The sequence below is a fragment of the Scyliorhinus torazame genome, chromosome 17 (assembly GCF_047496885.1).
Source record: "Scyliorhinus torazame isolate Kashiwa2021f chromosome 17, sScyTor2.1, whole genome shotgun sequence".
In the NCBI taxonomy this organism is placed as follows: domain Eukaryota; kingdom Metazoa; phylum Chordata; class Chondrichthyes; order Carcharhiniformes; family Scyliorhinidae; genus Scyliorhinus; species Scyliorhinus torazame.
In genome coordinates, this window is record NC_092723.1 from 150,652,852 (window position 1) to 150,680,124 (window position 27,273).

The following is a 27,273-nucleotide window of genomic DNA, read 5'->3' on the forward strand; positions in this document are numbered from 1 at the left end:
TGAAGAATATAGTTTAAGCTAATATTGCAAGTCTGCACTCTCAGCGAGGGCCTTATTTATTAGCAGCACATCTCAGAAATTAAGGAGCACACTGACTAAGATCGCAGAATTGTTATGGCGCAGAAGGAGGCTATTTAGCCCAATGGCTCTGCAAACGAGCATCATGACAGCGCCACTCCCTTGCCTTTTCTCCATATCCCTGCACATTGTTTCTATTTAAGTGATCATCTAATACCCTCTTGAATGGCTTGATTGAACGTGCCTCCACCACACTTTCAGGCAGAGCATTCCAAACCAAAACCACTCCTATGAAAAAAAACTTCTCTCAGCACATTTGACTTTCACGTCAGATCTTCTTACCCATTCTATGTTGAATATATACCTTGAATAAATTTGTTGTGGAAAATTCATTATCTTTATTGTTTCCCCTGAACACCTTTACATACTTGTCTCAACATAGCATCCTGGAAAGATAAACAAGAATGCTAGAAATATCCAGCAGATCAGGTAGCATCTGTGGAGAGAGAAACAGAGCTAACACTTCAGGTCAGAGTCACTAGGGGAAAGTACCTTACCTCGAGGACAAATGCATGAGGCATTTTTGCTGCATAAATGAGGTTTGGACTGTAATCTGCCAAATGCTGTGGCCATACCTGTAACCTTCAAGGTGATCATGAGTCTGAGCCATTATGTGTCAGGATCCTTCCAGGCTGATGCTGGAGCTATAAGTAATATCTCACAGTCTGCATAAGAGGTATCACTGAGGCTTTCTATATACAGACATAGGTTAGGGTTTTCCGACCCTTACTGCAGATGGGATGTTCCAGTCCCGCCGAAGGTGGCCTCCCACGTTGGGTTCGCCAGCGGTGTGACCATTTGACAATGAACTAATTCAGCTTGACAAATTGTGCCTGATCATTAAATTTCTACCTGCACTGCATTGATGTTCTTGGTGCAACACTCCTGACATTAATCTCCACTGCTTTGTCTTCTCACTGCTTCCTGCCCCGCACGACTCCAGCAAAGACAAGGTGCTTCACCTTCTTTCCATCTCTTAAACCACGATCTCCAGTGTGCTGTCAGTAAAACTCTCTCATGTCTTCAGTCGTTCCTCTAAGTCATCGTTTTTCAAACTGCGGGTTGTGACCTGCGGGTAGGTCACGGGCAGGTGTCAGGAGGGTCATGGAGTGATCGGTCGCGGTGTTCCTGATCACAGGAGAAGTGCCAATGGTCAAGACTGGTTTTTAAGAATGCCGGCCGCGACCGGCCTTTAAATAGGAACAATAGAGTCTTCCCACCGGAAATGACAGCAGGGTGCAAGTCACGCACCCGGCACTTATACTGATGCCACGTGTCCTGTATGTTCCTGCTTTGGGCGCAAAATCACAGAGGAGAGATTCCTTCATGTTGTAGCTGCCAGCAAGCAATCAACAGAACTGGGAAGAACTGAAGATGGATCGTTTTGTAATAAGGAAGAGAGGGTCAAAGACACAAACAGCCAGGCTCTCACAACTGAATCTGCTGCAGAAAGCTGCTGAGGAGAGTCCACAGCAGTGCTGGTGTGAGATGTATCCAGAGCTCCAAGGCCTCTGCTGAACAACCCATTAAGAAGAAACTGAAATTGGGAACAAAGCAGTACAAAGATGATTTGTTGAGGTATGGCTTTGTTAATTGTATCAATGCAAATCAAGATGCAAACCCCTTGTGTATTACATGCAGGGAGGTACTGGCAAATGAAAGTGTAAAACCAGCAAAACTTCTTTATCTTTTTGTGATGTAACTTGCAGCTGTTTTACTACATTAAAGGTGCTAAACAAATGGCTGTTGTTATTGTGGTGATGGGAAAGGCAGCGATAAATAGGCAACAAGAGGAATCTTTATTGGATACCTTGTAGCAGCCACAACAAATTGTCTAAAACCTAGTTTGTCCATTGTGAGCATCATTCAGAGTTTACAGATTATTTCAAGTTTTTTATAATTTATAATAATAATCTTTATTGTTACAAGAAGGCTTATCACTGCAATCCCCAGCAACAGGGTTGGGCCAGACCATCTGCAACATTAGCATCCTACTAGACTCCAAGCTCCATCACAAAGACTGATCACTTTGTAATATTGCTGAGATCTGCCTGTACTTTATTCTACCAGCCCCTGAAACTCTCACATATTCGCAATTTATCACCTCCAAATGTGACTATTCCAATTCTCTTCCAGCTTCCCACCCTCCACACTGTTAATTTAATCTCATTCAAAACTCCATTGCCCTTGATCTATGAAACCCTCGTCATTGAAACATATTAAATGGGAGCAGGCATAGACCATTCTCCTCGTTAAGCCTGCTCTGCCATTTAATGTGTTCATGACTGATCCTCAATCTCAATGCCACACTCCCGTTCTCCCCTCCTACCTCTTGATGGCTTTAGTGTCTAGAAATCTATCTATTTCTTTCTTAAATACGTTCAATGACTAGGCCTCCACAGCCTTCTCACCCAACCTCTGAGTGAAGAGATTCCTCCTCATCTCAGTCCTAAGTGGCCTACCCACCACCTTGACACTGTGACCCCTTGTGCTAGACCCCTAGCTAGTGTAAACATCATCCCTGCGTCCAGGTCTGCCAGAGTTTTATATGTTTAAATTAGATCCCCTCATTCTTCCAAACCCCAATGAATACAGGCCCAGTCAACCCAATCTCTCCTCACACAACAATTCTGCCTTCCCAGGAATCAGTCTGGTGAACCTTCACTGCACTCCCTCGATGACAAGTATACATATTTTTTAGTCAAGGAGACCAAACTGCACACAGTAATCCAGGTTAATACAGCTGCAGTAAGGCATTGTTGCTACTGTACTCAAATCCTTTTGCATTGAAGGCCAACATACCATTTGCCTTCCTAACTGCTTGCTGCATGCGTGTATACAATGACTGGTGTACAAAGACACCCAGGTCCCTTTATGCATCAATAGTTCCAATTCTATCACCATTTAAGCAATACTCTGCCATTCTGTTTCTCTATCTGAAGTGGATAACTCCTCCCCTTGATTCTCAGCTTTTCAATGCCTCTAGTTTAAAATTTTCATCTGGAAATTGAAATCCTTTCATGACCTTGCTCTTGTCTATCTCTGTACACTCCTCCAGTGTTACAAGTCCCTCCTGGCTCAGAACCCTCTTTCTTAAACCTTCTCATGTGAAACTGAGAACGATACTGGATACTGAGCAGCAGACCTACATCTAAGTTCCAGTGTTATTCTCTGGTTATGGCACATGCGCTTGCTTGCACTTTTTAAATTCAACTTTCTATTTGTTGCAGTAACCAGAAGTTTCCTCCGCCCATTTGGCCACCTGCAGTTAACCCAAATTCGACTATGCTTTGCTACAATACCTAGAACTCATCTACAATGGAGCATTGGGCGTGTTTCTCTGCAAGATACCATTGGAAGAATATTGATGCACAGAAAGAGGTTCACAAAATAACACAAAGAATGTATCAGAAACTCAAAAATGTAGACTTGTTTTCCCTTGAAAATACATTGATCCAGTTATTGAGATGCTAGAACATATGAGTCTCAGCAAATGACTGAACTTGCAATGCAGAATTAAAGAACAGGTACATAATTAATAAGTACCAGGACCATTAAAGAATTGTATAGTAGTTAAGGCACAGAAAGAGGCCATCCTGCCCAACAGGTCAATGCTGCTCTTTCATAACCTTAAAGCCCCATATCACATCGCTTCCTCAGTCTTTTCTCCAGATGAATGTGCCCCAGCCTGTTCAATCTTTCCTGACAGGTGAAACATCCCAGTTCTGTGCTCATTCCCAGTGGATCGAGATTCCTGTCCTGCTGTCTTCTGTGAAATGCATCAGCTCAGCGTTCAAGTATTAAGGTTCATTCTCATTTGACTTGAACAATTTCTCCCACATTGTATTCATAAGTGAAATCTTGAGCATTCATTCGAAGGACACACATTGCTTGGAACTTTCTGAAATGTGATTTGGTGCTAATGTACAGAATTTATCATAACAGTTGTACCTGAATATCCTTCCATTAGAATCATAGAATCACTACAGTGCAGAAGGAGGCCATTCAACCTGCCAAGTCTGCACTGACCCTCTGAAAGAGCATCTTATCTATCCCCATAACCCAGTTACCCCACCTAACCTTTTGGACACTAAAGGGCGATTTCATGGCCAATCCACCTAATCTCCACATTTTGCTAATGATGCGGTTGCATTACTGTGGTGTTTTATCCCACTCGACCTACATGGCAACACCAGGAAAAAAAAGGTCCTTTTAAAAAATTCTTTCATGGAATGTAGGAGTCACTGGCAAGGCCAGCGTTTGGGTGCTCAGCCATTTCAGGGGGCAGTTAAGAATCAACTACATTTCAATGGGTCTGGAGTCACACATAAGCCAGATGAAGCAAGGGCAGCAGATTTCATTCCTTAAAGGCTATTAGTGAGCCAGATGGGTTTTTATGACAAAGGTTTTGATGGTCATAATTAAACTTTTAATTCCAGATGTTCTTTTAAAATTGAATTCACACTCCATCACCTGTTGTGGTGAGATTCGAACCCAGGTGCCCAGAGAATTTTCCTCTGGGCATTACTAGTCCAGTGACAATACCATTACGCCACCACATCCCCCCCCAAACAATATTTGTGCCATTTTTCTGGCATTTTCACAAACAACTGTTCTGAAAAAGGTGTGGCAGATAATGAAGAGCAGCTCCAGAGTAGGTCACCATCACTGTGTTTTGTTTGCTTTGACGTTAAACCTCCTCCCACCCACCTCGCTTCATGGCCGGTTTGGAAACTGTCCATTGCCATTATTTGGGCAGCAGATATCAGGGATTACCAGTGGCCTGCCGAGGAGGGGTGGCAAGTTTATTAATGTATATAAATTGGTCTTCTATAACGAAACTGAGATCCTGATTTCAAATTAAATCATGCCGCAAAGATTTCCTAGAATTCAGAAATTCAGCTGTGAATCAGGCTTATCCAGGTAAGTAATTCTTTCAGCACATTTTGTGGTTCAGGAGGAGCAAGAGTCCCGAGCCTCTCGAGGAAGCCTTCAGCCTCCAGCAGACCCGCTTTCTCACCTAGCCCCCATCCCCGGACTCTATCTTTGCATGTCTATCGCTTCCCTGCATCCACGACTGTCAAATACTCTCTTCTCTCCAATTGCTGACCTTCTACCCACTCCTGATTGCTGTCTGGCAGCTTCTCCTCTCTTCCATTGCCTCCTGATTGCCGATCCCAGTCTCTCTTGGATGCCTCGATTGAATCTGCCACCACCACACTCTCAGGCAGTATATTACTGATCTTAGCCACTCGCTGCGTGAAAAAAAAATCCTCCTGTTGCCTTTGCTTCTGCTGACAATCACCTTAAATCTGTGCCTACTTGAAGCAAACGTGAGGGCCAATGGGAAAGACCAAACAATTGTAAAAGCTTTGTTGGGGGTGTAAGTGTAAAAATTGAAAGGGAGGCACTGGTTGAGCAAATTAATATCAACAAGCGAATCATGGTTATTGGACCATCAAGGGATGGGCAATTGGGAGTTAAAATGCAGTTTTAAGAAATTGAAGCAGTTTTCTCCAGAAGCACAAAAAGAAGGAATAGGATTGGTAGGAGCTTGAGGGATGTGCGTGGTGAGGGATACTATTGCCATGATACCCTGGGCCAGTGTGTGGTCAATTCCAGCCCCACTTAACTCAGAGTCGCAACACAGGTGAAATTAGATTTAATTTACAATACCCGAGGTCCTTGGTTGAGCCCAATAAACTGCAGTCACCTGGTTTATAGCCTTAACACACAAGTAACATTTTATTATGTACAGTATTGTAATTAAACAGACAGAAAATGTAACTGACTATCTTTAAGCCTTTTCCAATGCCATCCCCCAAATTGCTCCACTCTCTACACACACACACACAGGCAAACAAAACAAAGGAGAATGGGTAGTAGAAAGGGAAATAAAATATTAATAAAAATAAAAGGATAAGGATCTATGATGCACTGGGATGACTTCCAGTCAATGTCATTCTGATGTTTAAGCTTCCATTTTGGTACTTCTTGATTCTAAGCCTGAGATGGTTTTCTCTGGCCAGGTTGTCTACTTTCCCTGCAAGCTCAGCATCATTTCAGGTTCACAGCAAAGCTTGTGACAGGTACACGCTGCTTTCAGAATAGAGTGAGAGAGTCTTCTTTTCACTTCCAAAGTCTAAACACTTATGTCAAGCTCTCTCAGACAGTATCACGCAGGAACCAATCAACGACCATTGTCAGGCAGAACACTGTCCACGTCCAACCCACCAGTTGCCAGTTAACCAATTGAATCAACTCCCCCCAACTTGCTCCTAAGATCCACCCGGTGCCAAAAATTCTAGCTTATCCGCTCCCAAAGACAAAACTTGGGAACACAATGTCCTGGCAAGCAGACTGTTTCAACTTCGCGTCTTCTGTTTAATGGCACATCCCGATTATGGGTTCATGGACAAAAACAATAAAATAAAAGATAAATAAACACGGAGGACTCTTACACAATGCAGTGGTGGTCAGTGATTGAGACCGCAGGAATAGAGTGTCCATTAGAGATGGTGAGGCTGAAAGGCCATACATATGAGCAGACAAATTTATGCAAAGGGAGAGATTTAGGGAGGGCAAGAGAGTAATGAGTTCAGAGGGGAGAAGACGTGGGGATGGTTAGGATGTAAAATTACCAAGGATGAGGAGTGACTCAGTGCAGTGACCAAAGGAGGATTCTCAGGGACAATGACAGGGGAGGCTACAGCCAATGGTGGGGGACCAGTGATCGGTAAATGAAATAAACGCAGAAAAGGAAAACAGGTTTTCTTTTTAAGTTCTTACCTCCAAATAGGAAAAGACTTCCAGTCAATAGCAGTAACGCATAGGCTCGTGCTAAAATGCTAATAAATCCAACCATTCCTCCAAAAATCATCAGAATGAGACTGAGCGGAAGCAGAACCACAAACGTTCCATGCATATCTGTAAGAGAAGCAAAAATCAACATGTTTTTCATCCAACAAAAAAATGCAAGATGCATTTCTGCAACATTGCAATAGCGATTGTGGATCAGGTCAAAAACTATGGGAGGGATTTTCCACTCCCACTTTCAGGGGACGGGATCGGCAGCGGACGTGGCAAATCCCATGGTTTACATCGGTTAGATTTCCCGTTTCGAGAATCCCACCCTCTCCAATGATCTAACTGGAATCCCGACGTTGAACATCAGGGGCGGGATTCTCCGATATCGGCGCGATGTCCGCCGACCGGCACCAAAAACGGCGCGAATCAGTCCAGCATCGCACCACCCCAGAGGTGCGGAAGTCTCCGCATCTTGAGGGGCCGAGCCCGCACCTTGAGGGGCTAGGCCCGCGCCAGAGTGATTTCCGCCCTGCCAGCTGGCGGGAAAGGCCTTTGGTGCCCCGCCAGCTGGCGCGGAAATGACTTTGCCGGGCGGCGCATGCGCGGGAGCGTCAGCGGCCGCTCACGGCATCCCCGCGCATGCGCAGTGGAGGGGGTCTCTTCCGCCTCCGCCATAGTGGAGAACATGGCGAAGGCAGAAGGAAAAGAGTGCCCCCACGGCACAGGCCCACCCGCAGATCGGTGAGCCCCGATCGCGGGCCAGGCCACCGTGGGGGCACCCCCCCGGGGCCAGATCGGCCCGCGTCCCCCCCCAGGACCCCGGAGCCCGCCCGCGCCGTCGTGTCCCGCCGTCCCAAAGGTGGCTCAATCAACGCCCGCTGGCGTGGGTTGACAGCGGCGGGACCTCGGCCCATCGCGGACTGGAGAATCGGCAGGTGATTCCCGCCGACCGGCGCGGCGCGATTCCCGCCTCCACCGAATATATACGGTGGCGGAGAATTCTCGACACGGCGGGGCGGGATTCACGCCGGCCCCCGGCGATTCTCTGACCCGGTGGGGGGTCGGAGAATCACGCCCCAGGATCCCCATTTGAATGTATTTAAATATAATTATCAGGCCTTTACACATAATAGCCCAAACACTCTGCCCCCTACCCCTCCGTTGGAATCACGACAAGTCGCCCCTGACATTCACTGGCAGATGGGACCTGCAGGAGGTTCGCAAGTCAGTACATCCCCCAGGGGGAGAAGGCCATGCCCGGGCAGTACCCTGGCACTGTTACTCCCCACACTGTCTCCCGCACTGCTCCCTGGCACTTCCTGGGCAGTGCAAGGGGCAGTATTGGGTCGCACTGCCAGTGTACTGCCAGCGGGATATGCCATGTGTGGGGAGAGGGTGGAGCTTGGGTGGGTGTTCCATAGCAAGGAGTGGGGGGGTTCCATGTGGTGCAGGGTGTAGGTTCTATCCTTTACTTTTAAACAAAGTCAATCAGAGCCTGCCCTGCCATGGTGACAATGTGGATGCCACCCCTTAACCTGTTTTGACTAAGAGGCTAAGTATAAGGCAGAGGAAGCAGCACTTGGGGCCAACAGCTTCCACATGTTTTTCCTGCCTGCTGCACCACTCTGCCTAAAAATTAGAAAACTGTGCCCTATATAGCTATTAGTATACATGTGGTGGTATGTATTAGGGGTAATACGGTACACCACGTGTCGACAGGCTATTGGTGGAGGGATGCCAGGTCCTGATAGGATCTGCCACCTACTGGACTCCACCCAGAAATGCCGGTATAAGAACCCAGTTTTTCCCTCCATTTCCCTCAGCAGTTGTATTCTGTAACCACGCTGCTGGGGATAAAGTTCTGCTTAATAAAGCCTTCAATTGACATTACCTCAACCTGCCTCGCGTCATATTGACGGTGCTACAATACAACAAGGCATGTTCGAATTTGTTAGCTCGTTTCCACCAGGCAAGTATGTTCAAGATCAACTCTTTGAATAGATCTGTTAGACACTAACCCACTGAATGGCAATGGCAGAACAGAGGCATAGAAGGTGACACATCGAGCCTGTGTTGGCTCTTTCAAAGGACGATCCAGTTGGAACAGCTCCTCTGCACTTCCCACATGATGCTGCAATTGTTTTTGACCTTCAAGCATTCATCCAAATCCTTTTGAAGGCTGCTATTGAATTCGTAGTCCTGGATTTTCCATTGCTAAGCTCGGCATGCTGATGTTTCTACATCCAGCCTCTGGGTGGGGTTCTCTGGCCCTTCCCGACAAAAGGGTCTTCCAGTCCCGCTGAAGGCACAGCCCTGCAGCATGATACTCGGCGGCAGGACGGGCAAGATACAAAACTCCATAGGCTTTGGTGGCACCGGAAGACCAATCGACAGCCAATGGTGAGCCTTCTCCACACCTGGAAAAGACACTGCGGGGGTGGGGGTCCGAAGAATCTCGGCCTATGTCTGTTTATTGTTTGGTTTCCTTGTGCCACATGCTTTTGTTATTTCCCAGACCAGGACAAAATCGTTACTACCCTTCAGAGGTTGTTTTAATCCCTCGGTAATATTTATTCCTATTCTCATATGCACTTGATTGGGCAGATGAGAAAGTGCTGAGGCCACAGACTGCATGCAACAACTGAACCAGCAAGATCAGAGGGAGAAGGAGCAAAAGCATAGCGAGAAAAATAGTTCCTCTGATTGGGAAGGCTAGAATAGGCTGGAATCGTTTATCGGATATACACTGCATCAACAGCAGCATTAAAATGTTGTCCTTATGATGTTACAATGTACTTATATGAATGAGATGAGAAATTCTTTTTCTCATAATCTGACCATGTAAACCTTTATTCTGATGTTACATTCATGAACATGGCATCAGTCAAAAACTTGCATGAATACTTCAGGAGCTGAGATATCTTATTGAGGAGATTACTGTAGCCGTAATTCAGGTAATCTTTCAAATCAAATAGTAAATGCACAGATTTTAATTTGACTTCTTATCGGAGCATAATAAAGTTGGATTTGCCAGAGGGCCTCAGTGGGAATTTCATCAGAAGTTGCTTTGTTGTTTTACTATGAGCAGATTGCATCTCTCAAAGTGTTGCAGAGTGTGGTAGCATAGCCCCTTTAAGGGGTTAGCCTGATGGGCCATGTGACTGGCTCCGGACCAATCGCACCGGAGTGTGCAAACGCTGGCCAATAGCGAATTTGCACTATTGGACCCTGGAGCTGAAGAGACAAGACTTATCCTATTTTGTTCTTTGCCTGTATAATTACCAGCCTTTGCCTTTCATTAATAAGCCCCTTTGTTACTACTGGAAGGCCCGAGAGTGACTCTCGAGCTACCACAGTGCACATCCTACAGGCTCTCCAGTGCCAGCCCATCTGCTGTCTTTAATTGGACAGCAAGCATAAGGCCAATCCTACGAAAATTGTATCCCAAACAAAAAATGCATCTCTCATGCAACGGTTCTCCAACTTTAATAACCAAAAAATTCAGGGTACACAGAGGTCAGGGGAAATTAGCCACAACAGGTCTGCTTGTGAGAAATGAACATTCTGTGTTGTTTTTGTGTTGTTTTTACATGTATATACTCTGGTTCACAATTAAGATGTCAACAATGAAGCATGATGGGAAAATTAACATGTCAAGTTCTGAGTAAGCTATAGTGAGCGAATTATTATAACGATGTACCAGGATGACCTTCGGGGGAAGAACGGAATGAACAATAACAGAGCTTGCTAAGCAAGGGGGAGATAGCAGGTGCAAGCAAAGGGCCTCATTCTTATCTTTAACTGCCGGTCCAAGGATGCACCAGGAGCGGATAGAACTCACTATGCAAGGGAGAGACCAAATAAGAGATCACTGATAAGGGAACTGCCCTTTCTATAGTTTGTGGGATGTGTTTCTCAGGGATGGTTTCCCACGGATTGTATTTTCATGGATTGTATATAACAAAGTGATGCTGTGTGAATTCTGTGTGTCTGCTATTGCTTACTGGAGGCACCCGCTCTTGCAAGATCGATAATAAATACTTCTTCAGAATTTGACTAAGTGTAAATCTTTTATTAAGTGAGCAGTGTTTCTCACAATTGGGGGCTCGTGGCCGGGATAGTTTTTCATTGATCGGGGGGGGGGCGGCTCAAGAGGAACCGAGAAGACGCGTCCCGTTATTTAAATGGTCTCGTACTTCATCTTGAGTAGTCACCCACGGTCAACTGAACACGTTCCTAGGGTAGTCATTCTGTAGAAGCAAGTAACGGATTATAGTGGCAGGCACGCCGTGAGTGAAAGTCAGGCAACTCTGTGCACGGAGCAAGGTAAGAAAAACGGCTTTTAAGTACTACCTTGTTGACTTGGGTTCGTATCTAAACATCCGCAGAGGCGGGTTGATGATATAAGGACTCTGGAGTTTATATCTAAACATCCGTATAAGTGTATGGGCGGATTGATGATATAAGTGCTTTCAGGATTGTGATTGTTGTGACAGGGTCATAACTGGACACTTTACTTAGAAATAAGTGAAAGTTGAGTACATTACAATGGGAAGTAAAAACTCGAAACAAGGTTGTGAGAAACAAGGAGTCGGCGTTGATAAGAGAATCCCTAAGAATATCCCACCAGAAAGCCCAGTCTGATGATAGTGAATTGGGATTTTGAGAGCCACGTACAAGAAATAAGGACAGGAAAACAATGATAAAATGCTGTTGCTTCATATGGGTCAAAGAAGCAATCCGTAAACCCTCAGTCTTTTGGCCGAAATACGGTTCGGACGAAGATTGGGTGTGCCAAATTTTGAATATATATGTCAATGATAAAAGACCCTGTTCAGATAAAGAAGTAAGTTACGCGAGTTGTTGGCTTCCCAGCAGGAACACCACCCGAATATATCCATTAATCCCACAGGGCGAAGACGTTCGCACAGCCCCTCTTAAATGGGACGTCCTAGATAATTTGACACCCCCCCTATAAGAATAAGTCAAACGACAAGGACTCGCCAAATGACCAACAAATGAATAAAGGCAAATCAGAGAAAGTCCCTGAAGAAGAAGGAGGGAGTAAAATGATATTAAGATCCACAAAAGGACAGATAAAGGAACCAGAAATAACGAAACTGAACCCCCTTCGGGAAGTCCCGATTGGAGATGGAGACATAGGATTTATAAATTCTCCTTTAAATTCAGGAGAAGTCAGAGCATTCAAAAAAAAGAACAGAAAACGAAAATGATGGTTGCAACTGTAAATGAGGTAGTGAGCAAACACAGACAGAGAGAGAAAGAGACAGAGAGAGAACAGAGAGAGAGAGAGAGAGATACAGAAAGAGAGAGAGAGACAGGCAGAGAGAGAGAGAGAGACAGAGATACAGAACGAGAGAGAGAGACAGGCAGAGAGAGAGAGACAGAGCGATACAGAGAACAGAGAGAGAGATACAGAGAGAGAGAGAGACAGAGAGAGATACAGAGAGAGAGGCACAGAGAGAGAGATACAGAGAGAGAGATACACAGAGAGAGAGAGAGAGAGAGATACAGAGAACAGAGAGAGAGAGAGAGATACAGACAGAGAGAGACAGAAAGAGAGAGAGAGAGACAGAGACAGAGAGAGAGAGAGAGAGACAGAGAAGGCTGCAACATGCCTGGAGGCACTGTTTCAATACAGAGAGAGAGAGAGAGAGAGAGACAGAGAAGGCTGCAACATGCCTGGAGTCACTGTTTCAATACAGAGAGAGAGAGAGAGAGACAGTTAATACTGAACTATCACCCGTGAATAGGCTGAAATAATCATTCGGGAGCAAATAGTTCCCCGATACGGGTTGGTAGAAAATATAGACTCGGACAGGGGAAGTCACATTACCTCTAACCGCAGTGTCAGTTCCCTGTCCGGCAAGTTCCCAATATAGCATACAACCCTGCCAACCGCGTGCCGGCATCGGGGCGGCGTGGCGTGATTCACGCGGCCCGCCGGCGATTCTCCGACCCCGCGCCGGGTTGGAGAATCCCGCCCAGGGTGTTTAAAGGCTGTGGCTTGCTTTGACAACGGGAGCACTAAACATTAGGAAGGAGCTAATCTTCCACCAAAGTGAGAAGAGGAATCTTGCCACTACCAAGTACAGTTACAGGTGGCTGAGGATGTGAGCAGTAAGAATATTGTGGCCTGTACCTGGATCCAGTGCAGGAAGAAACAAGCCAGGAAAGATTAGTACAATTCCAGATTCGCCCTACATCCTGTGGTGCACCCCAGCAGCCCTTTACTCTGCCTGATCAAGGGTAATTCATCACATCACAGCCACTTCTTTGCAAGGCTACACATCCTTCCCTTTCTATCCACTTCCTCATAGTTCAATCCATCCATTCACCACTGCTGCTCACCCTGATCCTAATTTATGTCATGCCTCTCCCTGATAGTCTATTCGCAAAATACACTTCACCAATCCAGTGAACAAATGCCAAGATAGTCACTCAGAGGTCTGTTATTTTCCCCAAATCAGGGGAAGAAAGCACAACCCCCGCCCCCCCACCCCCCCGCCGCAGCATGTTTTGTGGAAGCCATTGGCCAGTGGTGGAGTCCCGCCGTGGTCAACAGGTTTTCCTGTTGTTCCCACCCTCTGCCACCGAGGAACCCATGGCAGGGGGGGTCGCCATTGGTAGAAGCGGAAGATCCCGTCGGACGGAGTGGCTCCAATATTTCGGCCTGAGGGAGAGGAAGAGAATGGGAGATCCGACACCGACCTCATATATTAATGGCGTTCAAAAGGCATCTTGAGAAATACATGGATCGGATGGGTATAGAGGGATACGGCACAAGTAAGTTCTGAGGGTTTTGGTCAAGGTTGGGATCATGACCGGTACAGGCTTGGAGAGCCAAAGGGCCTGTTCCTGCGCTGTATTGTTCTTTGTTCTCATAACTGACAACTGTAGAGGTGTAAGCACCGGGGATGTGGGCTCTCAGCATGCCTGGCCATCCGAGATGGGAGATGGGGAGCTCCCAACCGCCTGGTGACAGAATGAAATATCTTCTTAGACTATGTCATACAAAACTCAGCCATGTTGATTTGACTCAAGAAGCAAACGAAAGACTTCCGGTTGCGGCTATGCGGAGCTAAGCCGTACGATTCGGCAGCTCCCACGATTACGGACTATCGGGCTCGCTAGAGGAGCCCCAACGGAATTTTTTTTACAGGCAACCCGTGGGGAAGGGGAAAGAGAGGTCCCCTACTGACTCTTATGGACCGGACCGGAAGTGCAACGGCCAAAAAAGCGGCATTGGAGCAGCGGGAGATGCGAGGGAAATAAAACAAAATGGCGGCGGCCGGGGACAAAGAGGCGATGCAGGAATTCTTCAAGCGCTGCTTCAAGGAGCTGCGTAAGGAGATGCTGGCGCCTATGCTGGTGGTAATTGAAGGACTAGGGATAACCCAGAAGGCCCACGAGGTGAAGATCCAGGAGGTCCAGAAAAGAGTGAGTGAGAATGAGGACATGCTCTTAGGCCTGGCAGTGAGAGTGGAGCGGCACGAGGCGCTACACAAGAGGTGGGCGGGAAGACTCGAAGATCTGGAGAACAGGTCGAGGAGAAATAATCTGAGGATCCTGGGTCTCCCAGAAGGAGAGGAGGGGTCCGATGCTGCGTCATACACGGGCACGGTGATCGGGGCGATGATGGGCGCGGAGGCCCCTTCAAGGGCGCTGGAGCTGGACGGGGCGCACTGGGTGCTGGCGAGGAAGCCCAAGGCAACTGAGCCGCCAAGGGCTTCACCGGTTTACGGACAAGAGAGGGTCCTGAAATGGGCCAAGAAGGAGCGGAGCAGCAAGTGGGACAATGCAGAGATCCGAATATATCCGGACTGGAGCACGGAGGTTGCCAAGCGGAGAGCGGGTTTCAACCGGGCCAAAGCGGTGCTGCATCGGAAAGGAGTGAAATTTGGAGTGCTGCAGCCAGCGCGACTGTGGGTTACATACAAGGACCAACATTACGACTTCGAAACGCCTGAAGAGGCGTGGACCTTTATACAAGCTGAAAAGTTGGACTCTAACTGAGGGTTTGTGAGGGTGGGGTGTTTAAGGGTTGAAGTATGATGGTTGTTGTATATAGAGGGTCAATCACACGCAGGAAATGTTATATGGGTTGGGGGAGAGAGACTAGGCCGCGACAGGAGCTGCGCAAGAGGGGCTGGGGCAGGCTTTGGAAAGCGCGGGTTTTTTTTCCCGCACGCGGGAAGAAAGGCGGGTAGGGGAACGAAGGATCGATTGGGAGATTCCCACACGGGGGGGGTCAAAGTGACGGCGGGGGAAGCCGGGGTCAGCAGGTGTCAGCTGACTGACGGGAGTGATATAGGGGAGCAAAAAAGCTAGACAGGGGTCTAGCGGGGGGAGGGGAGGGGGGAAGGGGGGAGGGGGGAAGGAGGGGAGGGGGGGAAGGGGGGAAAAAGGGTTGCTGCTGCACTGGCAGAAAGGGTTCGGACTCGAAAAATAGAGGGGTGGCAATTTTGGTGGGAAAGCATGTGTCATTTGAGGCCAAGACTATCGTAGTGGATAATGGAGGGAGATATGTGATGGTGAGTGGTAGGCTGCAAGGGACGTGGGTGGTGTTGGTAAATGTATACGCCCCAAACTGGGATGATGCTGGATTCATGAAGCGCATGTTGGGGCGCATTCCGGACCTGGAGGTAGGAGGCCTGATAATGGGAGGGGACTTCAATACAGTGCTGGACCCAGCACTGGACCGTTCCAGATCAAGGACGGGAAAGAGGCCGGCGGTGGCCAAGGTGCTTAGGGGGTTTATGGATCAGATGGGGGGAGTGGACCCATGGAGGTTTGCAAGACCGCAGGCCAGGGAATTTTCTTTCTCCTCCCACGTGCACAAAGCCTACTCCCGGATGGATTTCTTTGTACTGGGCAGGGCGCTCATCCCGAGGGTGTAGGGGACGGAGTATTCGGCCATAGCCATTTCAGATCACGCCCCGCACTGGGTGGAAATGGGGCTGGGAGAGGAGAGGGACCAACGCCCGCTGTGGCGGCTGGATGTGGGACTGCTGGCAGATGAGGTGGTGTGTGGGAAGGTGAGGGGGTGTATCGAAAGGTACTTGGAGGCCAACGACAACGGGGAGGTGCGAGTGGGGGTGGTATGGGAGGCGTTGAAGGTGGTGATCAGGGGAGAGCTAATCTCCATCAGGGCTCATAGAGAGAGGACAGAGGGCATGGAAAGGGAGAGGTTAGTGGGGGAGATTTTGAGAGTGGACAGGAGATACGCAGATGCCCCGGAGGAAAGATTACTTGGGGAAAGACGACGGTTCCAGACGGAGTTTGACCTGTTGACCACGGGGAAGGCGGAGGCACAGTGGAGGAAGGTGCAGGGGGCGACCTATGAGTACGGGGAAAAGGCTAATCGGATGCTGGCACACCAGCTCCATAAGAGGACGGCAGCGAGGGAAATAGGGGGAGTCAAAGATGGAAGGGGAGCCACGGTGCGGAGTGCGACGAAAATAAACGAGGTATTCAAGGCCTTCTACGAAGAGCTGTACAGATCCCAGCACCCAGGGGGGGAAGAGGGGATGAGACGATTCCTAGACCAACTGAGGTTCCCGAGGGTGGAGGAGCAAGAGGTGGCTGGTTTGGGGGCACCAATCGGGTTGGAGGAGCTGAGCAAGGGTTTGGGGAGTATGCAGGCGGGGAAGGCCCCGGGGCCGGACGGGTTCCCGGTGGAGTTCTACAGAAAGTACGTGGATCTATTGGCCCCGCTACTAGTGAGGACCTTTAACGAGTCAAGAGAGGAGGGGACCCTGCCCCCAACAATGTTGGAGGCGACAATTTCTTTGATCCTAAAGCGGGACAAGGACCCACTGCAATGTGGATCATACAGGCCGATCTCGCTCCTCAATGTGGACGCTAAGTTATTGGCAAAAGTGCTGGCCACGAGGATTGAGGATTGTGTCCCGGGGGTGATTCATGAGGACCAGAAGGGATTCGTAAAGGGCAGGCAATTAAACACTAATGTGCGGCAGCTCTTAAACGTGATAATGATCCCATCAGAGGGAGAGGCGGAGATAGTGGCAGCTATGGACGCGGAAAAGGCCTTTGACCGAGTAGAGTGGGAGTACCTCTGGGAGGTGTTGCGTAGGTTTGGGTTCGGGGGAGGGTTTATCAGCTGGGTTAAGCTCCTTTACAGAGCCCCGATGGTGAGTGTAGTGACGAACCGGTGGAGGTCGGAGTACTTTCGGCTGTACCGAGGAACGAGGCAGGGGTGCCCCCTGTCCCCCCTGTTTTTGCATTGGCGATCGAACCCTTGGCCATATCACTGAGGGAGTCTAATAAATGGAGGGGGGTGGTCCGAGGGGGAGAAGAGCATCGGGTGTCGCTATACGCGGATGACCTGTTGCTGTACGTGGTGGACCCAATGGAGGGGATGGTGGAGGTCATGCAGACTCTTAGGGAGTTTGGGGAGTTCTCGGGCTATAAGCTCAATGTAGGGAAGAGTGAGCTCTTTGTATTACAGGCAGGGGACCAAGAAAGAGGGATAGGGGACCTACCGCTGAGGAGGGCGGTGGTGAGTTTTCGGTATCTGGAGATCCAGATAGCCAGGAGTTGGGGGGCCCTACCTACACTGAATCTGACGAGGTTGGTGGACCAAATGGTGGAGGACTTCAAAAGATGGGACATGTTACCGCTCTCGCTGGCGGGTAGAGCGCAGTCGGTCAAAATGGTGGTCTTTCCGAGGTTTCTGTTTGTGTTTCAGTGCCTTCCCATCGTGCTCACCAAGGGCTTTTTCAAGAGAGTAGGTAGGAGTATTATGGGGTTTGTGTGGGCGAATAAGACCCCGAGGGTAAGGAGAGGGTTCCTGGAACGCAGTAGGGACCGAGGAGGGTTGGCGCTGCCAAACCTAGGGAGCTACTACTGGGCAGCAAATGTGGCGATGATCCGCAAGTGGGTTATGGAGGGAGAGGGGGCGGCATGGAAGAGGATGGAGATGGCGTCCTGTAAAGGAACAAGCTTGGGGGCGTTGGTGACGGCACCGCTGCCGTTCTCGCCATCAAAATATACCACGAGCCCGGTGCTGGCGGCAACGCTAAGGATCTGGGGCCAGTGCAGACGGCACAGGGGTGCAGTGGGAGCCTCGGTGTGGTCCCCGATCAGGGGTAACCACCGGTTTGTCCCGGGGAAGATGGACGGGGGGATTCCAGGGCTGGCATCGGGCGGGGATTAGAAGAATGGGGGACCTGTTCATTGACGGGACATTTGCGAGCCTAGGGGCACTGGAGGAGACATTTGAGCTACCCCCGAGAAATTCATTTAGATATATGCAGGTGAGGGCATTTGTGTGGCGACAGGTCAGGGAATTCCCGTTGCTCCCGGCACAAGAAATTCAAGACAGGGTGATCTCGGGTGTATGGGTCGGGGAGGGCAAGGTTTCGGCAATACACCAAGAGATGAAAGAAGCTAGCAGAAGAGTTGAAGGGTAAATGGGAGGAGGAGCTGGGGGAGGAGATCCAGGAAGGTTTGTGGGCTGATGCCCTGGGTAGGGTCAATTCCTCCTCCTCATGTGCCAGGCTCAGCCTGATACAATTTAAGGTGGTTCACAGAGCGCACTTGACGGGGGCGAGGTTGAGTAGGTTCTTTGGGGTAGAGGACAGATGGGGAAGATGTTCAGGGAGTCCGGCGAACCATGTCCATATGTTTTGGTCATGCCCGGCACTGGAGGGGTACTGGAGAGGAGTGGCGGGAGCAATATCTCAGGTGGTGAAAGTCCGGGTCAAGCCAAGCTGGGGGCTAGCAATATTTGGGGTAGTGGACGAGCCGGGAGTGCAGGAGGCGAAAGAGGCCGGCATTCTGGCCTTTGCGTCCCTAGTAGCCCGGCGAAGGATCTTGCTAATGTGGAAGGAGGCGAAGCCCCATAGCGTGGAGGCCTGGATAAACGACATGGCTGGGTTCACAAAGCTGGAGAGGATTAAGTTTGCCTTAAGGGGGTCTGCGCAGGGGTTCTACAGGTGGTGGCAACCGTTCATAGACTATCCCGCGGAGTGTTAGAGGAAGTTCTGTCAGCAGCAGCAACCCTGGGGGGGGGGGGGGGGGGTTATTGTTTGTAAGGGAAAAAATTGTGTTGGTAAAAAACTTTAATATTTTTTTTTTAAAGAAGCAAACGAAAGAAGAAGCAGCAAATGTCTGCCAACAACTGACATGAAAAGTTCAACCCTTGGAACCACTGTTATTCTGAGAGGTCATGGACTTTACGCCTCTGCCTGCGCACTCCCTGACGCAGGCACTGCCTCCGACTTCATCCCTCTGTCCCTTCCCTCTCTGCTCACCCCCTCTGCTGCTGCACCTCCCTGCTGACCTGCAGGCTGTTGCTGCTGCTGATTATTTTGTGCAGAGTAAAGGGTTAACTCTAATAATATATATCTCGAGGATTACAATAAAATGGGCAATCTCCTCCCCCAGCTCCTCCTCCCATTTGCCCTTCAACTTCATTTGAAGCCTACTTGTGACAATAAGCGATTTTCATTTTAATTTTCATGTGGCAACTAGGGGCTTTTCACAGTAACTTCATTGCAGTGTTAATGTAAGCCTACTTGTGACAATAAAGATTCACTTCTTACCTTGCTAAGAAAAATTACCTTAGGTTATTTAATTTGTTCTCATAGCCCAGCAATCTAATGCAGCACTTGAATGGGTGGTCTAGAATTGTCAACATTTTGTCAAAGTTTAGCCCAACATTCATGGCAGTTATGCTGACCAGGATCTGGAAATTCATTTCAAGGGCACTAAGTGTGTGCACACATATGCCCCTTGTCAATGGCTGCAGTTAGCAATCCAAGAAAGGAAATTTACTTTGACATTTGAACATTTCTGATGCCGAAATGCCATGTTTTGAAGGTTCCTTTGTTCTCCCTTCTGCCCTTCTAATCCATCAATGTCTCTCATATTATTCTACCTACAATGATACCAATGACCTGTTATTCACAGCTGTCTATCACATTACATATAAATATTTACGAGGTATTATTGGTCATGGTACAGTCACAGGTTGCACTGAGATTCTCTATTTGGGTGAAAGATGGAGAAGAAAATCCTGGGGCGGGAATCTCCGACCCCCCCCCGCCGGGTCAGAGAATCACCGGGAGGCAGAGTGAATCCCGCCCCGCCGCTCTGAAGCCGGCTGCCGAATTCTCCGGCACTGGTTTTTGGACGGGGGCGGGGATCGCGCCGCGCCAGTGGGGGGCCGTTGGCAGTGGGCCCCCCCCCCCCCCCCGGCGATTCTCCGTGCCCCGATGGGCCGAGCGCCGCCCGTTTTCGCCCAGTCCCGCCGGTGTGATTAGACCAGGTCCATACCGACAAGACCTGGCTTTGAGGGCGGCCTGCGGAGTCCTCGGGGGAGGGGGGAGGGGGGGGGGGGCAAGGGGGGATCCGGCCCCGGGGTGGCCTGGCCCGCGATCAGGGGTCACCGATCTGTGGGCGTGCCTGTGCCGTGGGGGGCACTCTTTCCCTCCGCGCTGGCCTCTATAAAACTCCGCGATGGCCGGCGCGGAGAAAAAAAACCCTGTGCATGCGCAGGAAACACGGCAGCGGTTCTGCACATGCGCCAGAACATGCTGGCGCTCCTGCGCGTGCACCAACTCGCGCCGGCTGGCGGAGGCCTTTCGGCGCCGGTGGCGCATGCCAGCCACTCCAGCGCCGGCCTACCCCTGGAAGTGCGGAGGATTCCGCACCTTCCGGTCGGCCCGTCGCCAGAGTGGTTCGCGCCACTCTTTGGCCCCGGTACGGCCCGCCCAGCCGATTGCAGGAGAATCCCGCCCCAGTTCTTGCTCCACAGTAATCTGTAAATCATAATAATGTTTAGCCGGCCAGGAAACAGAAAAGGCGTTACTTAGTTTGACACTAAGAAGTCTGAATTTCCATCATTCTTTTGTTGTATATGTCTTGTTGAACATATATTATTTTACTTAAATATGAATATTGCATTCCCAAAGCAATTGGCTCACCACATTTCAGCTTTAGGTATTTAAATTCTATGTCTATGAATGGTATTCATTTGTGTCTTTATTTTGCGCTCACTTGAACATGAATTACTAGTCAAGGTCATTCCTTGCTTACAGCCAAACTTCAAATGATTTCATCTCATTACTCATCATTCTAGTCATGTCACTATTTAATGTCAGTCAAGTTTCATATTATTCAGTTAGATGTCACTCAATGACTGGGACTTTACAAGGCCTTACACCACCAATGGGCCTCACATGAAATGGGTGACATATTAGGTATTCTCAGATACCCTGCCTATAATTTTCCATCCATGATTTTAACGTGAGGAAAATCATTAGCAAGCCACCCACAATTTTTCAATAAGCTATCAGATGTCGATGATGCCTTACCACTGACAAAGAAAACTCTGTCTATTGTATTTTCAAAGAAATGAACAATTATGATCATTTTTGTTCCAGACTACAACCAGAATTCTCCGTTTGGGAGACTTTTGATGGGATTCTCCGGTCCGCCAACCACGTTTTCAGACTCTCCCACCGGCAGCGGGATTCGCCGTTCTTGCAGCCGGCCAATGGGGTTTCCCATTGTGGGTACCTCACCGTCGGGAAGCCCGCGTGTGTGGGTAGGCGGCCGGAGTAACCCACTGACGGAGAATTTTGCTGTCTGTTCTCCCGCTGGAAATGAATCGCCTCTGATTTGCTCTCTTGCTGGGAGCGCAAATCAGAGGCGAGTCACTGTCCTCTACCATTCAAATGTATACATGGCGGGGATTGCAAGAGATTCCGTCGTGATTCCCGCTATCGGGCTGCCATTTTGAGCGGATGGCTCACTAGTGAGGTCCAGTGGCTGGGCCCCCTCTCCCCGCAAAACATTCTGCCGCACCACTATGGGATTTTCTGGGTCACCCCCCCACATAGTACAGGGGTGACCTGACCACCCCCCCCACCAGAGACCTAATTTACAGAGCTCCACACCAGAGACCTTCCCATAAGAGAAGCTCCCAATAAGAGAGGCCCCCGCCAGAAGAGAAACCCTCACCAGAGACCGCCTTATAAGAGAGACCCCTACCTGGAAGCCCCCCATAAGAGAGACCCCTACCTATAGACCCTGCCTGGAAGACCCCCAATACAGAGACCCCTGCCTGGAAGCTAGAAAGCAGTCCAGACAGAGACAGTGAAAGAAATCAGTGCTCTAAAACTCATCCGTGCAATACACCTGCTGGCTCAGGTTGAGAAAGCACTAGCTGTAACTTCCTAGAAATGGAAAACCACATCAGCTTGTTTTGAACCCCCTCATATCTTTGATCTGTTAGGCTTTCATTCACACCAATGTGAAATTGATTTTACTGGACTGTGATTGACAGCTTGCATGCAGCCAGCTACCTGGCTTGTATAATCTCATTCGCCTTCATGCTTGAGTGGATTTCAAGTAGCCAGCTGTGAAACTAGCTATAATGTTTATGAATATCAAGCAATGATTGACAACTTTTAGACCACATCAAAAACAGTTAAGTCCTTTCTGCAGAGAAAAAGAGGAAATGCTTCTGACTAGTTCTGGTGATGTAAAACCACCTGGAAATTCTGTGAGGAACAAAAGGTCCCACGAGGAGTTTATTGAGGAAACCTTTGTGTTATAGAAGAATGCACTTCACCAAAAAGGCATTTAGAGAGCTCTGTCACCTATGCATGAAAACTTGTAGCCATTAACACTTCACATCAGGCATTCATAAGGATTCTCTGTTAAATAAACCAGGTTGCAGAATGATTAAGAGAGTACAAAGTGGTCTTTGAGCAAGGAAGATCAAATGATAAAATTAGGCGTCACAAGGCTGAAGTAAAAAAAAACAAAGGACAAAGTATAGCTGACATTTTGCAAGGCGAGGCCAGTGCCTTGGGCACAGTTAGAAGCAGTAAGTAAAGTGCACAATAGAATAGAAAGAAATAGTCCAACACTCTGGGAAAGAGTGCGTGAATTTATTTGAAGTGGAAGGGAAAGAGCACCTTGTTTTACTCAATGACTATAGCAAGTGGATAAATGTTCAGCCTATGCCCAATACTACAAGCGCTGAACCATTGAGTTTTTAGGATGTTTCTTTGCAATGTCTGGGTTGCCAGATGTGTCGGTGTCAAATATAGTCTGCAGATTATATCAGAAGAGTATAAATATTTCTGAGCAAGAGTAGTGCAAACACACTCTAATACCACCATATCATCTAGCATAAAATGTGCTGCAGGAAGAAGTATATAGATTGTGAATAGGTCTTTGCAGAAGTATTTGCTGGTTGTAGTAATTTCCATGTTTCTCTTCAACAAGACAATTTACTTTTTCTGGAAGAATAATTCCATACAGGGAGTTTAGTTTACTTGAATAAAAGAAAAATACTATGGAAATCTCCAGTGGTAATTAAAATCTAAAGGAATGAGATCTCATGCTTGTAAAGGATGACTTTCATTAAGACTTGTCATGGTGTCAATATCTTACTCAATGGATCAAACAAGCACTAACTATTTCTATTGAGTTTAGTATTTATATATCACATGTGAACAGTATCTTCATACCCACCTATGTATTGCAAATCAAAGTCTCAGTGCAATACTTCTGCAGGAGAAGAGTAAATTGAGCAGCAACTTCCTGATTTCCACATTTTACTGTCTATGTGCGATTGCTGATAGTTTTTGTCCAATTTACATCTAACAATGGTGAGCGCTGTTATCTTCACCATTACTCCTACAGAAAAATCCAGTCCAACATTTTTCATTAAGTCAATTTGGCAATCAAAGTAGTCTTACAGTTCCTCCTTATTGTTAATTAAAGAAAGTTTCTGCACTCTTCAAAACTGTTTGTGATTCTCAACATACAACTTGTATTGAAATCAAAAGAAATAATGGGCAATGTGTAAAATATTAATGTAAATGACCCCACAGTCCCAGAGACTGCTCTTCCCTTTGAGAGCTGACTGGTGGCAATTTAACCTGAAGGCCACCACACCTCAGGTAAGGTTGAGAAGCTGACAAGGGAATTGATCCCACTCATAGAATCATAGAATTTACAGTGCAGAAGGAGGCCATTCAGCCCATCGAGTCTGCACCTGCTCTTGGAAAGAGTATCCTAATTAAGCCCGTACCTTCACCCTCTCCCCGTAACCCAGCAACCCCATCTCACCTAAGGACAATTTAGCAAGGTCAATCCACCTAACCTGCACATTTTTGGATGCGTCTTGTCTTGAAGGGTCACCACCAGACACTTTGGAACCAGCTAGTATCCCCCAACCCCAGTCTCAGCCCCGTGGCTCATTGAGCAACGAGGCAGGACCATTCGGCCTCCAACATCCCTAGCCCCAACCTCGCAACACCCCCAGACCCTCTTCCCTCTGCACTGCAACTCTGGCCCTGCTGGGTACTTGACACCGGGGGGCCTCCTGCCCCGCCACCCATCTCTGCTAGCGTTACGCTCTATAGCCCCTGTCCCGTGCCCTCCTGTGGGGTCTACCATGAGTGCCCTCCTTGGGTGGGCCGCGTGCTACCCCACCAGTAGGATACCACATGGTTGCGGGAGGGCACCATGTGCCACCAACCGGTGCCATATTTGGTGGCATGCATGCAGGCAGGGACCACAGATGGGGCATGGTGAGGGTGGTAGGCACCCATTGGGACTGCAATTGTAGTGTGCCATGGGTCCTATGTGTGATGCATGGGTTGTGCCTACCTGTCCAGGAGCAGGATGGATGAGAGCAGGGGCACAGTGGGCAGGTTGGGTTTGGTGCCGGCCGGTGTCCTGTAGGGTGAGCTAGCTGAATGTGCCACTGGTGTGGCATTCACCCACGGCCCATCTCCTGGTCACCCACTGCTTCTCCCTCCAGCCCTGGACGTCAGCTCCCCCCCCCCCCACCCCCCAGCCAGCGGCAAACTGGAAGCACATGTTAGTGCCATTGGAGACTTTTCTTACCTCCCCTCTCACCCTCAGCAGCCACAGCGCCCGCTTCCCGTATTTAAACATTATAAGTGAACCGCATCAGCGTCACTTCTGGCTGGCGGAGATGGAGCATCGCGGGAGGCCGGAGACTACAGGTCGGGCCCGTTAATGATATGCTAACTGTACGAGTTGCATGCCCATGCCAGCACGGTAATGGAACACATTCACACTGCCATCGAGGCGCCGGAGCATGGCGTTCCGTTGGGCGCCTGGCTCGATTTTCGGCTGACCTCGATTTTCGGCTGACGCCCGATTCTGCGTCTAATCGCGATTCCGGCATCGTAGGACGGAGAATCCTGCCCATAATACTTTATTCCGCAGATACATTTCTTAGTTACAGCTACAGTTACAGTTTAGTTACAGTTACACTTTGTAATATAGTCACTCTAAGACTAGATCCCTTGAAGATAATTTTCAAGCCATTGGTGTACAAAGTTTGTATGATAACCAATCCAACCGCCTAACCATTATGTTGTAAGTCGGTCATAATGATTGATGTCGCAATCAAGATTAGAAGGCCATGCCCCATGAGATATAGTGTGGTGAAGTATAAAATTTTGATATTGAAAATTGTTGAAATAACATTAGCTACAGAAGAAAACACTACACAAATTACCTCTGGCATAATAATATTGGCCATGTCAGTCATGGGGGAGGGGGGATATGGGGGAGGGAGGGATATGGGGGAGGGGGGATATGGGGGAGGGGGATATGGGGGAGGGGGGATATGGGGGATATGGGGAGGGGGGATATGGGGGAGGGGGGATATGGGGGATATGGGGGAGGGAGGATATGGGGGATATGGGGGAGGGGGGATATGGGGGAGGGAGGATATGGGGAGGGGGATATGGGGAGGGGGGATATGGGGGAGGGGGGATATGGGGGATATTTATTTTCTTATTTTAGGTCTAATTTAGACTTCAACATTTTTGAATGACAGGCCATGGTGGCTCATAGTCCACACAATGAGCTGAACAGAATAAAAGTTAGGTAAATCGGGGAATGAGGACTATATAATGCCCAACTTGGGCTTTAAAAATTGTTAGGAAAAAGAAGCTGTGAGGCAGGTAAGGATTCACAGATTGGGGAAATAAGGAGATTGTACAATGTCGCTGACTGTAACATAATGAGAATATAGAAAGGAGGATTGATGTGCTTGGCCAAATCAATGGAATAGAGAAAGGCAAGCTTGTGACAGATATTGAAGGTCAGAGGTGACAAAGGGATCACCTATTATGTGAAAAGATTTCAATTGTATTCTCTGAACAAGTGTGAAGGATCTTATCCAGAAAATGCATTAAAGTCAGACAGGTTTGGGACTATTATTGAGAGAACAAAATATAACTTAAAATACATTCAGAACATTTGTGTTGTCACCACTTTCACTATCGGTTCCAAAGTCTTTAGACGCCAGCCTGTTGCATAGCACCTGAGTTTTGAAATACTAGCATCTTTCAAAAATTAATAAGGACTGAATATTTACAATTCACAACATATCGTCGGTATTGCCTGGGACTTGCTGTTATTTGTTTGATCTCAGTATGCCATTCAGTTAATGACCACAAATAGATTATCTATTAAATGTCTTGCATACTTCATGTACTCTACTGAAACCTGTTACATAAGTATTTCCTATAGGACATCAAATATTAAAACACACAGTCAACCGGCAAAGAGCCAGATCAGCTGTGTACTGGATAGACATCAACAAAACCATGGAAGGAATAGTGTCCACAAACTGTGTGGTCAAGTGGGGAAACCTCACAACAAGGCTACAGGCTAAGTGCTGGAAAATGGGATTAGAGTAGGTAAGTGCTTTATGACCAGCGCAAACATTGATGGGCCGAAGAACCTCTTCCTGTGTCGTAAAACCTCTATGACTCTATTACCTGTCTTGGGGGGAGGTGGTACAATAATGGTCATTTAAAAGCTAAATGTAAAACTGCTTTATAATAATTAGCTTTCAGGTCATTAGGTGGTGCTGTGTGATCTTTTCCCCTGAAATCATTAAAATTGTTTTTTGAAACAGTTACGGTGCCAAGCTAGTCACACTGCCCCTTTGAGTTGTTGATTGTACCATGGTAACATGGTTACCGGGTGAGGCAAAGTTCAGTTCCATTGGAGTAGCTGAACCCAAACTCATCATGGACAGATCCTCCATGGTGACAAGGTGGTAGTCCCTGATCTGGGGCAAAATTCTCCGTTATCGGCGCAAAGTCCGCCGATCGGCGCAGAAAACGGCGCAAATCTGACTAGCATCACGCCGGAAAAATGGTTCAAAAGTCTCCGGCCCAAAATGGGCTAGCAGCGACGTGGCGGGATCCACACTTGCGCACATTGTTCACGCCGTGCAGCGTCATACACGCCACACGGCGTGACGGCTCATAAGGCCGCGCTGCTCCCCCCCACCCGACCGGAACACCCGACCGGAACACCCGACTG

The 27,273-nt window shown here is 48.3% G+C and overlaps 1 protein-coding gene across 1 annotated transcript in view; it reads right to left on the reverse strand.

Annotated features, from left to right (window-relative positions):
* LOC140394238 (transmembrane protein 114) overlaps positions 1-27,273 on the reverse strand; it is a 100,363-nt gene that overhangs the window by 64,788 nt on the left and 8,302 nt on the right. The window contains exon 3 of the mRNA XM_072481268.1: positions 6,868-7,005. Within this exon, the coding sequence (XP_072337369.1) occupies positions 6,868-7,005 (138 nt within the window). The remainder of the gene's footprint in view (positions 1-6,867; positions 7,006-27,273) is intronic.